Source organism: Malassezia pachydermatis (genome assembly GCF_001278385.1).
Source record: "Malassezia pachydermatis strain CBS 1879 chromosome Unknown scaffold4, whole genome shotgun sequence".
NCBI classification, from domain to species: domain Eukaryota; kingdom Fungi; phylum Basidiomycota; class Malasseziomycetes; order Malasseziales; family Malasseziaceae; genus Malassezia; species Malassezia pachydermatis.
In genome coordinates this window covers 956347-970043 of record NW_017253141.1, presented here as the reverse complement: position 1 = coordinate 970043, position 13697 = coordinate 956347, and the positions used below count along the sequence as shown (strand labels likewise).

General features: G+C 51.0%; 11 protein-coding genes across 11 annotated transcripts; 6 read left to right on the top strand and 5 right to left on the bottom strand.

Annotated features, from left to right (window-relative positions):
- Nucleotides 1–108: 108 nt before the first annotated feature.
- Nucleotides 109–2127, bottom strand: Malapachy_4187 (fet3 protein; the record flags this gene model as incomplete). Its single annotated transcript, XM_018138642.1, has 1 exon — nt 109–2127. The coding sequence occupies one exon, from the start codon at nt 2125–2127 to the stop codon at nt 109–111; it is 2019 nt and encodes a 672-aa protein (XP_017991727.1).
- Nucleotides 2128–2481: 354 nt separating this feature from the next.
- On the top strand, nt 2482–3663 carry Malapachy_4215 (high-affinity iron transporter; the record flags this gene model as incomplete). The annotated part of the gene is made up of 1 exon (XM_018138667.1): nt 2482–3663. One exon carries the CDS (start codon nt 2482–2484, stop codon nt 3661–3663), a length of 1182 nt encoding a protein of 393 aa, XP_017992088.1.
- A 59-nt stretch (nt 3664–3722) lies between these two features.
- On the bottom strand, nt 3723–4148 carry Malapachy_4256 (guanyl-specific ribonuclease; the record flags this gene model as incomplete). Its single annotated transcript, XM_018138707.1, has 2 exons — nt 3723–4049; nt 4077–4148. 2 exons carry the CDS (start codon nt 4146–4148, stop codon nt 3723–3725), a joined length of 399 nt encoding a protein of 132 aa, XP_017991904.1.
- Nucleotides 4149–4473: 325 nt separating this feature from the next.
- On the bottom strand, nt 4474–4899 carry Malapachy_4255 (hypothetical protein; the record flags this gene model as incomplete). Its single annotated transcript, XM_018138706.1, has 1 exon — nt 4474–4899. The coding sequence occupies one exon, from the start codon at nt 4897–4899 to the stop codon at nt 4474–4476; it is 426 nt and encodes a 141-aa protein (XP_017991903.1).
- Nucleotides 4900–5316: 417 nt separating this feature from the next.
- On the top strand, nt 5317–5997 carry Malapachy_4277 (hypothetical protein; the record flags this gene model as incomplete). Its single annotated transcript, XM_018138728.1, has 1 exon — nt 5317–5997. One exon carries the CDS (start codon nt 5317–5319, stop codon nt 5995–5997), a length of 681 nt encoding a protein of 226 aa, XP_017991811.1.
- An 803-nt stretch (nt 5998–6800) lies between these two features.
- Nucleotides 6801–7828, bottom strand: Malapachy_4247 (hypothetical protein; the record flags this gene model as incomplete). The annotated part of the gene is made up of 4 exons (XM_018138698.1): nt 6801–7285; nt 7317–7415; nt 7441–7540; nt 7568–7828. The coding sequence occupies 4 exons, from the start codon at nt 7826–7828 to the stop codon at nt 6801–6803; spliced, it is 945 nt and encodes a 314-aa protein (XP_017991932.1).
- A 121-nt stretch (nt 7829–7949) lies between these two features.
- On the bottom strand, nt 7950–9074 carry Malapachy_4183 (alpha-ketoglutarate-dependent sulfonate; the record flags this gene model as incomplete). Its single annotated transcript, XM_018138638.1, has 1 exon — nt 7950–9074. One exon carries the CDS (start codon nt 9072–9074, stop codon nt 7950–7952), a length of 1125 nt encoding a protein of 374 aa, XP_017991723.1.
- Nucleotides 9075–9685: 611 nt separating this feature from the next.
- Nucleotides 9686–10745, top strand: Malapachy_4229 (hypothetical protein; the record flags this gene model as incomplete). The annotated part of the gene is made up of 2 exons (XM_018138680.1): nt 9686–9699; nt 9728–10745. The coding sequence occupies 2 exons, from the start codon at nt 9686–9688 to the stop codon at nt 10743–10745; spliced, it is 1032 nt and encodes a 343-aa protein (XP_017992048.1).
- A 94-nt stretch (nt 10746–10839) lies between these two features.
- On the top strand, nt 10840–11895 carry Malapachy_4230 (aryl-alcohol dehydrogenase; the record flags this gene model as incomplete). Its single annotated transcript, XM_018138681.1, has 2 exons — nt 10840–10853; nt 10890–11895. The coding sequence occupies 2 exons, from the start codon at nt 10840–10842 to the stop codon at nt 11893–11895; spliced, it is 1020 nt and encodes a 339-aa protein (XP_017991985.1).
- Nucleotides 11896–12117: 222 nt separating this feature from the next.
- Malapachy_4273 (family dioxygenase) lies at nt 12118–12888 on the top strand (the record flags this gene model as incomplete). Its single annotated transcript, XM_018138724.1, has 1 exon — nt 12118–12888. One exon carries the CDS (start codon nt 12118–12120, stop codon nt 12886–12888), a length of 771 nt encoding a protein of 256 aa, XP_017991815.1.
- A 205-nt stretch (nt 12889–13093) lies between these two features.
- On the top strand, nt 13094–13627 carry Malapachy_4278 (hypothetical protein; the record flags this gene model as incomplete). Its single annotated transcript, XM_018138729.1, has 3 exons — nt 13094–13214; nt 13251–13355; nt 13392–13627. The coding sequence occupies 3 exons, from the start codon at nt 13094–13096 to the stop codon at nt 13625–13627; spliced, it is 462 nt and encodes a 153-aa protein (XP_017991808.1).
- Between the last annotated feature and the right edge of the window lie 70 nt (nt 13628–13697).

Below are 13697 nucleotides of genomic sequence, written 5' to 3'. Positions count from 1 at the left end.
TATCTATGTGGTCTGATTGGATATGATACTATAATGAATGACGGTAAAGGTCTCGGCAAGCGTGACGGGGGTATGACATGGCTTCACTCCGACGACGAGGAAACGGGGTTAGGACGAGGGCACCCCCGTACGTACGCCCGACGGACCTGTCTCTACCGATGCCATGTAGGGCATGGGCTCTTGCACCGAGGTCTGAGGAGAAAGGGATGCCACCTCCTGCTCCGACGGCGTGCCTTTCTCAGAGATCGGCTCGGCTTCTGTCGTGCTAGGCATACTCTCAGCATCTTTCTCATCCTCGTCCTCGTCCTCTTCTTCGCCTGCTGTGGAGAAGCCATACCAGCAAATGGTTACGAGACCAATAATTGCACTGATAATGCATGCCACAAACGTACCAATCATGGTATCTGTCCAGCCGGTAACTAGCAGCTTTGGCGGCGCAGGAAGAGCCCCAAAGTTCGTCGTGGAATTCGCAATACCGCCTGCGTTGCCGGTGGTAGATATACCCTGCATTTGGCAGTGCTCATACACCGTAGAGGGCACTGTCATTTCCTTCGCCATCACCTCTGGGGCGGCAATTGCAATCAGCCCCAGGCCAGATGTCAAGTGCCAGTCGACGTGACAGTGGAAGAACCAAGCCCCTGGGTTGTCGACAAAGAATCGGATCTTCGCGCTGCCACCACCAGGAATCATAACAGTGTCGCGGCGCAAAGGATTTTTGTTCTCCCCTTCAACAAATGGCGGATTAATCTCAGGATCATTGGACGTGACATCCATACTCTTGTGCACGACCTGGAACTTATGTCCATGCATATGGAAGGGATGATTCCCTGCATCCCAGTTGTATACGTTAAATTCAATCATCTTCATGTGGGGTAAGACGAGTGCACCGGAGGACGGTCCGTACACACGAGCATCAGAGAGGAGCGATACCGGTTCAGACTTGATCGTGAGAATCGAAGGTGTGATGGGTGCCACAAATGTGACATTGTTAAACGAGGCATAGTTCTTTCCGTCACTGTACGTCGTGAAGAACACGTTCAAGTCATGCGACATGTCCGGCATAGACATTTCCATCGGTACAAATGGCACAAGCTTCGTATCGTCAAACATCTCGTACGTCTCCAGCTCGGCTTTCCCAGCGCCCATCGGCGCTCCTTCTCGATACGACACCGTACTAGTCACGTTCATCTGCAGCGTGTCGGGCACATTATCAAACATATCGGGGTCCATATTTGCATGCATCAGCCAGTTGTTGGCAGTGTCGTTGCGTGCCGTAACAAGGACAGAGTAGCGCTGTGCTGCTGAAAGGGAAATAGAGTCAACAGGCAGTTCCTGCATATCCTCTCCATCTGCCTCAATCACACGCATGTCGTGGCCCTCGATCCAGAAATGGAACATGGAGAGCGCTGACATGTTGATCAGTCGGATACGATACGTCTTACCTGGCTCAACAGGTAGCGTGGCATTCTCATTAAAGCCCGGTAAATACGAAGCAGCACCATTCATCGGTGTATGAGCGATGTACATTAGAGCCGCATCCGGTACGGGCTCTACACCGCCTGGGTTTTTGGGGTTCATAAACTCATTAACGAGCAAATCGTCATGCTCACGATGGTACCAGTCTGCCAGTACGACTGTATAATCATCATCGTATTTGTGCACTTCGCCATCGGCATTGTGGATAATGTTGGGCAAGCGGAAACCATCGACGTATTGCCCACCGTAATGGCCATGGATCCAGTACGTACCCCATTGCTTCTGACGGTCCACCGGGCTCTGGGGCGAGTTCAAGATCTCTTGCGTGAAGGACTGACCATCCGGAACAGGGCATTGCGTCAGGGACGCTGCACCATCATACCACACTGTGCGATTGAAAAACAGGCCATGTGAATGCAACGAACTTCCGCGGCCATCACCAAACCCGTTGTGAAAGTGGATAGTAACAGCGTCATCGGAGTTCACATTCATAATGGGCGGCGGGAACTGCCCATTAATACCGACAGCACGTCGTGTGAAGAGGCCATCCGGATTCACATCATTGACCCAACCCACAGTCCAGTCGACAGTGACATTGGCTGCATGCACGCAAGCACATAGGCATACTACCGCCAGCGCCACAAGTCGCATAGTACCCTACCTTACGAACAAGGCTGGTGTAATATGTATATCTACTCTTCCCATAGTATTCCATGCATATCGTTTTGGCTTCTCTTGTCTCGTTTTCATCTGATATGAAAGTGGTGTAAATCCTAGAGCTCAGTCTATCAGATGGAATTTTTGTGGAACCAATTATTATTATCTTTTGGGCTGCGTTAAATGAAAGAACCCCGGACTTGCGTGCGCAAGTACGAGAAAAAAATGATCCATCTGTGACACAAGACGCCTATTCACTCTTTCTCAAGAAAGTGGACGCTAACTCGTGGCCTTGTTTTATATACTAGCGTTCTTTCTGTCCATTGACCCTACCTATATCCTATCACTATGGGGTCAGGTCCGACAGGCAACCGCGTGTTCGCGCCAACGATCTTTTTCATTGCCTTTCGTGAGGCCCTCGAAGCAGCCCTGGTGATTGGTATTCTAACAGGTATGCTGGAGAGGGTTGTAGGTAAAAACAAGCATACCATGGATGATGCGTCAAAAAAGCTTATTCGAAAACTTCGTATATACATTATCGCGGGGGCTCTCACTGGGTTAGGTATTGCTTTCATAATCGGCGCCATTTTCCTTGCTATCTTTTATACACAGACCACTGATTTGTATGGTCGCTCGGAAGAGCTATGGGAGGGAATTTTCAACTTAATCGCTGTGGTACTGATCACACCCATGTCGCTTGTGATTTTGCATGCGGACAAGTCGCGTGCCAAGTGGAAGAAGAAGCTTGCACGAGCCTTCAATGGCATGGACACTGTGCGGAAAGAGGCCCTTCATAATGACGAGGCAGGCCTAATCCAATCTACAGCAAAGTCAGAGAAAGAGAGGATGGAGACGCCTGAGACCATGTCGTTTTTACAAAAGGTTCATATGTGGACTCGCGTAGTCCGCAAACCTCTAGAGGGCGATGCCAAAGGCCCAACCGCTATATTTGTCATTCCGTTGGTGACAACGCTACGTGAGGGACTTGAGGGTGTCGTGTTTATTGGTGGTGTATCGCTGGGCTTGCCAGCCTCGTCCATTCCTCTTCCCGCCATTGTGGGAATTTTTTGCGGTTTGCTCGTTGGCTTTATTATTTTCAAGGCACGCTCCATCTCAAAAATCAAGCCGTTCCTTGTGTTTTGCACCTGTGCTCTGCTTATTATTGCTGCCGGCATGTTTTCACGATGTGTCTACTACTTTCAGTTTTACAAGTATGTCCAAAAAGTTGGCGATGCGGCAGCGGAAAGCGGCTCAGGTCCAGGCAGTTACAATGCGCTGGACTATGTATGGCATCTGGACTGCTGCAACCCAGAAGATAAGACAAACAATGGCGGTAGTGGCTGGTCCATTCTCAACAGTCTAGTCGGCTGGAACAATACAGCTACTATCAGTACCATTCTTTCCTACATTCTTTATTGGATTGCCATCGCGATCTATCTCTGTTATTACATCATTAAAGAGCGCAACCGAAAGAAAAAGCGCACCATTATCGGGCAACCAAACGAGGCTACACATGATACCCATGTGTGATACACATATAGTGTCATATAGGATTACAAAGGTCACGGAATATGGGAACTACGAAAGACTTAGTTCGTCGCGCACGAGTGGAAGTTCGAGTCGTCGTTGTCGTGCGCGACGATGGCACAGAGAGCATTGTCGTCGATCGAGTAGATCGCACGCACAGCGCCCGGCTTCTCGCCGTGTTCAAGGTCGTACGGATGGCCATCCGCAAAGACAGGCAGCTCAAGCATCATCGAGGCGCCATCACACGCCGACGACATGGGCAGACCCTCGTAGTTGTTGAACTTATGAGGGTAGCCGGAGCTACGGTTCTCACGCGGCGCATTCTGCACCTGCGAGATGATGTGGTCCACATCAATGTCACCGCCCTGACCAGCACCACAGTGGGCAATCTATGTGTGAGCTTAGTAGGCACGTACCGTATCACGGCGCTGGATCGGAGTCGCAAAGGCCACGCTGGCGAGCGCAAGAATCAGGGTGGCTACCTTCATAGAGGTGAGATGCGTGTAGTGGACATAGCTCCGTCTACGGCCATCTTATATGTTCGTTCCCCTTTAGGGCTTCGTCGGCCCAGTGCACACGGCGGTATGCGAGGGGTGCGCACGTGTGCTCTTTCCTCCACGCAAAGGAGAGGGTTTTTGTTTTTGCATTTGAAACTTATGTCAGCCCCCGCACAAGTACCTGTCCTGTCAGGTCTTGGCGAGATAATGTCACACCCTTTAATCATAAATAAAATAAAATCAAACATATATTCATCGAGTCAAATATAACAACACTATTTATTCACGTCGCGGTAGCTCTTGACGCATATGCAAGTTACTTACCGCATACGCAGACACCGTTCTTGCACGAGCCTGAGTTCTTGCCGACCGACTTGCAGCTAGCCTCACAGCACAGGCCACCGCCGTTGAGCGAGCCGATGTTGCAAAGGTTGCACGAGATACGAGAGACAGCGTGGCCCTTGTTCACCTGCAGCGTGTTGTCCTGAGCCACAAGGAGCTTACCGCCGAAGAATTCTTCAGCGCTACGGAGGTTCTCCTCCGGCGAAATCTCAACGCTGCGCTTCTTAGCACCGCTGCAGCAGCATTGACCATTGGAGAAGGAGCCACCAGAGTGGCCACGGAGGCCGCACTCGGTGCTGCAGGTTCCGCTAAGGAAGCTGGGGCGCGGGAAGCACAGCGACTGCGCCGACACAAACGAGATGAGGCAGACGAGGAGAGAAAGGACGATAGCAAAGCGCATGATGATTCGGATTCAGTTGAAGTAGTAGTAGTAGTGGTTGTGTGTGAGGGACAAAGTGGGGTCTCTTGCCCCCCCTCTTTATAGACGTGCTTGACACTATGATGGTACCTATCTTGACACGTGTGGCATGTACACGGACCCCAAAGAGTCTTGTCACGGTATAAAAGTCATCTTCTTGATATAAATCCATCCTATCCGAGGCCTTGCATTATGTCAGTATGTTATTGTCCTCGGAATACCATATTCATTTACCCCTCTTTCATTGTGATAGAGCCCTTTATGCCTAAAAATAGCTTTACCCTGTGTCACAACGAGTAGGGAGATGTCTTGGCACATGTCTCAGTACGTAAACGAGACGCACGTGCCAATGACAAATCATCTCCATTCATGCGGGTTTCGTATGCATCCGTTCTCGCCATGTCCTACTGGAAAGAGCTTAGCAGTGATTCGATCGAAAGCGTCGTAGAGAAGGTGGTTGCATCATCAAAGGATGAGTCATTCGATGCCTTCCAATTTTGGTGCGAGTGGCTTGACCAAGCGGCCAAAAACAATGTGCAGCAGGACAACCTGTTGAAGCTGGCCAAATCGCTCAAGACACGTCACGTCCGTGATGTGAATGGCAAAAACCTGTGGGCCGACACACCTGGCCTGCCGATGGCTCTTCGTGAGCGCTTCGAGGTTCATGTGGATCTAGACAAGCCTCGCGAGTACTCTAACATCAACACATTTTATGCTCGATGTGCAGCCGAAGGCGTCGCCGAAACTAGTATGTTTGGTGTCATCCTTTTCAGGGAGCTGCTGGAAGAAGAAGGGGCGCATGAGGACACAGAACTGTGTGTAAAGGGTCTTCAACTTTGGCTTAATTCTGCAGGCGCACACTTGTACAACCATGGCGAACCGCATCTTGAGTCCAACCCGCTATGTCGCGCTGGAAAGAAATGGACCAAGTCTGGCGGCATATCCAAAGACCGTTGGATGTTCTGGATTGCTCAACTGCGTGATTTGGGGCATGAACATGCGGGTGCATCGGTGGCAATTGACTATCTGATCAAGTCTATGGAGGAGGTCATGTCGTCGAAGATTCGCGGCTCGGCCTAATTTGGGCTAGCCATCCACGTATGTCCGTAGTATTGACCCAATTGTAGCTCTGCGAATGAGTATGTTTTGGTAGAATCTGTCCATGTATCCCCTGAGATACATGCGCTAAGTCCAATATCCCATAGAAGCTGCGGCGCATAAAAGGCAGCTTGGGCGATAGGGACTGCGGCCATATGCGACGGCGAAAGTAGCTCCACGACTCCAGCTTGGCTTAACGAAGTAGCGCGCAGTTGCGTCTCATCCTCTGTACGAAATTTTCCTTTTCCTAGGCCAAATATAGAGAACCGCTTGGTCCCCTTTGACGGTTGTTGCATATATGACTCTTCAAATATGCGTTCCCATAAATCACATGTGGTGCGAGAGGCTGTTTGCAGGGCGGAGGCTGGGACAGTGTCGTTGTGATCAAGGAACCTCCCCATTAAGCGGTACATATCCCAATAGTAATGAATATGCAATAGGTGGGTATGCCATGCCAGGTCAATGTCTAACGTAGGTGCTAGCAAACCCGGCTGGATTCTGTGCATGACGAGAAAGCGCTGGTACCGAGTCTGACAGAGTGACAGGTTAGCAGTGGCTGGATCAGAAAGCCATCCTAGTTTTTGCACATCATCCATAAAGCGAGTCTGACGTTGAGCTGTGGCCACAAGATCCAAACTCGCCCCACTCAAGGGGTGGCAATGTCGATAAAAATAGAACATCAACGCGACGCGGCGAAGAAGCTCGTCTCTGGTATGCCCATTGATCAATGGCTTGAGTGTTTTCTTCACCGTATCGAAGAAATACGCCTCTATCGCGTCCAAGCTCTAGCCAAACATGTGGCCCATGTCTTGTGGTGCCATGACGCCCATGGTAATCTGTCCGTACTTGTCTGAGGAGACCAATGTACCTTGCTTCATGCTTTCCATATCTGCCTGGGATGTCCTCCGATGAAGAAGGACACGCCGAAGGACAGGCTCAAAAGGGTCATGTAAGAAATAGCGGGAATCCTTGGCTGATAAGACACCGCCGCGCAGTCGGAATCCAGTACGATCGTCTCCACCATCCGCCCATTTCTCGAGATCGCTGACCAGTCGGAAACCAAGCAGTTCTGAGACACCCCATGTTTTCATGCATGACGAGCACTTGGTCGTCCACGATGGTGACACGATCGACGTCCATGGTACCGAGTGGGGCACATGGCAAAAGGGACATGCCATATCCAGGGCGTTAGTCTCGTGACGCTCTATGCAAAGGGGGTCAAAAGGAAGCATTGTAGTAGCTTCCCAGAATGCAGCCGCATCAGGCGCTTCTAGATGGTACTGCGCATTCAGCGACTGGACCAATGCATGGAGCGGAAATGGGGTAATGGCCAGCACGTTTCGAGTTCGAGTCACGGAAGGTATCTTCGTAGAAGCGCTGAGGATGGAGCTTGTACGAATCTAGAGTTAGTGGTCCTATACATACGCCAAAGGAAAGCCACGTCCAGCGGGGGCAGCATATGCGGAGGTAACAAACCGGTATCAGGGCCATTTGCTTTAGCCAATTGGGAAAAACGTAGCGGCGCCTGCGTATATAGAGGTGCTAGGATCACCGAAACATATCGCTCGAAACGGAATAGAGCTCTGTGCAGGAAAAGAACAAATTGTATACTATCGTCTTTCACGTTGGCAGATGGAGGTACGGCTTCTGGCGTATATTGCGGCAGTGTGTCGTCTGTGCCTTTCGTTACGCGCGATCGCAGCTCCTGAAAGGCCCGGAGAAGGACAAGGTGAGCCTGCATGCTCTCCTCCAAGACAATCCGTGGCATTGCGTCTGCATCCAGCTTCAGTCGCCGTAGACCCGCTTTCGCCATGGTGGTGGGGGAATGGCCCCTCTTACCACTTGCGTGCTTTCATGCCCTTATCTCGTGTGGAGTGAGTGCACACGTCTTAATTATTTATGTTACATTGCACATTTTACATGCTGACTACACATCAAATCAACTTCGACCCAAGCTCGGCTTTGCGTGACACACTGGCGGGGTCCAAATACGGCGTTTCACCGCAAGAAACGGCTCGCACACCGGATCGGGAACCTAGGCTGAAGTAGTCAGGCGTAGCCGCATGGTAGGTAGATCGGTTGTCCCAGATGGCCAGGTCGTTTTTCTCCCAGCGATGACGAACCTGCGCTGTATGTGTCTGTGCAATGTGCTGGTGGAAGTAGTCGCGAAGGAACCGGTTCTCGGTCGTGCTTAGCCCCTTGAAGCGACTAAAGTGCTGACCAGCCCCAAATAGCGTCTTCCACCCCGTCACAGGGTTGGTTCGCACCACCGGATGGTCCGCCGTGAGATGCGTATTCACATTCTCTGCCGCGCCTCGAGGGCCAGGGTAGATGCCAAAGTCCTGTTTTCGTGCAGCCTGAATGAACTCGGGTGGATGGAAGCGGGCTTCTAAGCTCTCGGCAAGCGTTCGGAAGGCAGGCGACAGGCGGTCGTACAGTTCGTACCCACTGGACCAAAGTGTATCGCCCCCTGTGGATGGAAGCGTATGCACCTTGAGCGACGTATAATCTGCCGGCACAGGCTCAAAGGCAATATCACTATGCCACTCGTCGGCATCAGAGTGCTCAAACACCTCCAGCGACTGGAACAAGTCACTGTTGATCACACTAATTTCGTTGTCTTGATTGCGCGTCCCCTTCTCGTCAATGGGGTTGTTGCTAGTACGCTCCGCGTTGTAGACAGGGTGCACATGCAATCCTGATGTTGAGGGCTTGCCCGTCAACTGGCCCAATCGGTTGGTCAAGAACTTCTGCTGCTCAGGGCTAATGTCTTGGGACTTGAAAATGACCACACCACGTCGGGAGATAATAATGGCCAGGTCGCGAATCAATTCGTCGGCAGCTTCATGCTCCAATAGCTCACTCAATTGCAGTGTAGGATACAGACGACCAATAGCAGGCGTCAGCTCCTCAGACGGATAGAGCTGATCCAGCAAACCACTGGCCTTGGGCGTCTTCCATACAATCGAGCCAGTCTTGGCTACCACAGGCTTGGAGAGCGTCTTCTGCTTGATCGCGTTCACAGGAACGAACAGTTCCACTTCAGGTACTGGTGCCATGATGATGGTAAGAATCCGGCCTCTGAAGTGCTCGGTATTTATGCCTTTGCATGGTGGCGGGGCGGATATCTCAATGTCGTGCTGTTCGTTGCATGGCTCGTGCGGTAGAGCCTTGCGCACGTCACTCGTATGGCGCTCTCCCTCCACATCTGTGGAAAGCACGTCATGACCTGCTACTGTCCAACGTCACGTCACGTCATACCCTCAGCACTATCACTAACTATCACTAACTCACTGCTAATGCGCATTTGATGGTGCCATACATATCCTCTCTTTGTGCAAACAAGAGAGATAATGATCACCTAGCTCTATGAGTACAGAGAGTCATTGTAGCTTACTAACAAAATGGCGAACGCCATCATAATGGTGTGACTTTCATGCATCAGTACTTGTAAATGCTAAGACTTCTTATATGTATGTTTAACATTTCTCTCGTACCATAGGCTCTTTTCGTATGCTAAGTAAGAAGGTCTTGGAAAATTCACGGGTGAAAAAGAGCTATGCTCAAGAAGCTAAGATTTGGCTCGTGCGTCATGCGCTGGCGCTTTTTGAGTGATCGAAAAGTAGGGTTGATTACGCCTAAATTTTGCCACTTCCTTATTGCTACCATAATGGAATACGTAACGTATGTATGATCAAGATCTGACGTGTAGTCTCGGTCGTTCTGGTCTAAAAGTATCCAAAGTTATTTTGGGATGCATGTCCTTTGGTTCCAAGGATTGGATGAAGTGGGTCTTGGAAGAGGATGAGGCTTTGGAGATTCTTCATCACGCCTACCAAAGCGGCATCAACACATGGGACACAGCAGATGTGTATAGTGATGGAAAGTCGGAGGAAATTGTAGGCAAGGCTCTTGTTAAGTACAAGATCCCCCGTAACCGTGTTGTAATCATGACCAAGTGTTACTTTGGCGTGAAAGACGAACCTGCCAAGAACGAGGACCCAAACAATCTCTTGCACGGTATGATGGAGGCCCCGGTGAATGGCATGGGTCTTTCTCGTAAGCACATCTTTGACGCAGTCGAGGCAAGTGTCAAGCGTCTGGGCACATATATTGATGTGCTTCAGATCCATCGTCTGGACAAGGAGACGCCGAAGGAGGAAATTATGCGTGCTCTGAATGACGTTGTCGAAAAGGGCTGGGTCCGCTACATTGGTGCTAGTTCGATGGCTGCCTGGGAGTTCCAGCAGCTACAGAACATTGCAGACAAGCATGGATGGCACAAGTTCATTAACATGCAGAACTTGTACAACCTGCTGTACCGTGAGCAGGAGCGTGAAATGATCCCGTACTGCCGTGACACAGGCGTGGGTCTCACGCCTTGGTATTCTCTCGCAGCTGGCCTTCTGGCACGCCCATGGGACGACAAGTCGACAGAGCGTATTCAGACGGACCCATACATTTCTGTGGTGATGGGCTCTACAGAGAACAACGGCGATAAGAAGATTGTGGACCGCGTGCAAGAGCTTGCTAAGAAGAAGGGTGTTTCTATGGCTCAGGTAGCGCTGGCATGGTCCTTGAGCAAGAAGGGCATTACGCCCATCCTTGGTCTCAACAAGAAGGAACGCATTGATGAGGCTGTAGCTGCCCTGAAAGTCTCGCTCACGGACGAGGAGGTGGCCTACCTGGAGGAGCCGTACTCGCCCAAGCCTATCGTAGAGTATCAGTAGTTTTACCGCATTTTCATGTGACGCCAAAAGGCACGTGCGTCCCCATAAAAGGGGTGTGTGTGTACCTGTGCCACACCTCTCTTTCAAACTCATCATGGAATACGTCAAGTACGTACTCATTCGTCGCTTTATCTAACAATACAGTCTCGGTCACTCGGGTCTCAAAGTCTCACGTATCATTCTAGGGTGCATGTCGTATGGCACGTCCGACTGGTTCGGCTGGGTGCTGGACGAAGACGAGTCTCTGGCAATGCTCGAGCATGCGTATAAGAAAGGCATCAATACCTGGGATACTGCCGATGTGTACAGCATGGGAAAGTCAGAAGAGATTGTGGGCAAGGCGCTGAAGAAGTTCAATATCCCGCGCAGCCGTGTCGTGATCTTGAGCAAGTGCTACTTTGGTGTGACAGATGACGGATCGCTGCCACCTATCTCGAAGCTGAGCAAGAACGATGGTGAGCTAGTGAATCGTGTAGGTCTCTCGCGCAAGCACATTTTTGATGCTGTCGAAGCGAGTGTCGAGCGTCTCGGCACGTATATTGATGTCCTGCAAATCCACCGCTTGGACCGTGAGACACCGGCGGAAGAGATTATGCGTGCCCTTAATGATGTGATCGAAAAGGGCTGGGTGCGTTATATCGGTGCTAGCTCTATGGCCGCATGGGAGTTCCAAAAACTGCAGAACATTGCGGAAAAGAACGGCTGGCACAAGTTCATTTCAATGCAGAACTACTACAACTTACTGTACCGTGAGGAAGAGAGGGAGATGATCCCGTACTGCGAGGAGGCCGGTGTGAGCATTATCCCATGGTCTCCTGTGGCTCGCGGTGTCCTTACCAGGCCTTGGGACGATCGTTCGTCGAAACGTGACGAGACAGACTTGGTTCTCAAGTCGCTAATTCGGTCTAGGGAGACAGAGGCGGATCATGTCATTGTCGATCGCGTTCAGTCACTGGCGCAGAAGAAGGGTGTGTCTATGGCGCAGATTGCTATCGCTTGGAGTCTGAAGAAGGGCGCTTGCCCTATCGTTGGTCTCAACAAGAAGGAACGCATCGATGAGGCGGTGAAGGCCGTCAAGGTTCAGCTTACCGAAGAGGAAATCCAGTACTTGGAGGAGCCGTACCAACCGAAGCCAATTGTAGGCCACTAAATAGCTAGGTATCATGATATGCAACGTTGTAGGATTTGGTTTTGCCAGGTCGATGTGGAGAGTGGATTTGCCGTGATATACTTTGATTGATAATAAGAATGTGGGGGTCATGCGGCCTCTCTTTCCCTTTGCATGCCCTTTTCTCTCTCGCTGAATGTAGCAGTTGTCGTTGGCATCCTCCTTTCTATCTGGTACACATCTTATCACATTCCTGCTAGCGATATGACCAAAGCACCTGCGATCTTTATTGGGCATGGCTCACCCATGAATGCCATCCAAGAATCTGGGTCGACTCGCGCCTGGGCCCAGCTGGGTCAGAAATATCCCGCACCGAAAGCTATTGTCGCGATTTCAGCTCACTGGTACACACACGGGGTGCGTATTATGTCGAATGAAAAGCCAGAGACCATTCACGACTTTGGCAACTTCCCCCAGGCTCTATATGACATGCAGTATCCAGCCCCTGGTGAGCCGGCGCTGGCGTCCAAGATTACCAACATGTTAAAGCCATTCAACGCGAAACTTGACAGCACTTGGGGTCTTGATCATGGTACGTGGTCCATCCTTGTGCATATGTACCCAAAAGCCGATATTCCTGTGGTGCAAGTCAGCTTAGATGCGATGCGCAGTCCGGCAGAACATATGGACATCGGTAGAGCCCTAGCACCTTTGCGTGAAGACAACGTTCTTATCTTAGCTTCGGGCAATATCGTGCACAACCTACGTGCTTTAAACACACTCTCAGGTGCTGCACCTTGGACAGAGTCGTTTGACAACTATATCACGGATGCTGTTCGGACACATAACGAAACCGCCTTGCTGGACTACCATAAACGCCCAGAAGCTCCGCTTGCTGCGCCAGATTGGGAACACTTCTTTCCAGTGTTCTACGCTATGGGCGCTCGCTTGCCTGGTGAAAAGCCTACAATAATGAAGAAGGACCCTGACCGGCCCGGCCTGACCATGTCGCTATTTGCCTATGGCGTACCATAGCACCCAATCCTAAATATCAAACGCACTATCTTGCGCCGCCTTTGCCATGCCTCAGTGGCTTGGCACTCGTGTATCCGCATGTCTCGGACGCTTCTCCCTACACTTTGGGTCTGTTCGGCCCTTGGGCCGTGGCTGTGTGATTATATCATCCAATTATAACATCGCGTTCTGGAAGCTTAGACGCTCTCCTTATTGCCTCTCTAAAATGAAGCGATTTGCCACTGTCCTGCTCCTTCTTGTGTCGGTCGTCGTTGCCGCCGACGTAAGCAACGCGGTCGGCCAAGGTGCGGCCTCTGTATTTGGTGATGTGACGAAATTTGGCGGCGGTATGTAAATCTCGACGACGTTCACTTACTCTCTAGGCGCTGTCAGCACTGTGATGTCGGGCGTCGGTCAGGGCGGCTCTGCTGTGGCCTCCGGCGCGTCGCAAGGAAACACTGGTGCACAATCGGGATTGTGCAGCGGTGGTATGTATCATGAAGACTGCCTGAACTTACGTATAGACGCCACATGCCGTGGTGAGCCGACTGTCTCTGCCACCAACCCCAACCAGTCGTACAACGGTGGTGTAGGCACGATCCACAGTGCCGGCGAGAGTGCGCCGGGTGCATCGTTAAAAAGCGGTGCTGCCGTGGCTAGCACAGCGACAAGCTCGTCGTCCAAGTCGATCCCTTCGTCTGTCCTGATCCTCAGTGCTACGCTGGCTGGCACCATCGGTGCTTTGGCCATCTTCCTGTAGAGTCTCTATGCATATTTATTAACGAATCAAACGTATTTATTTTCTTCTTTCTTTTTCCTATGTTTATGGA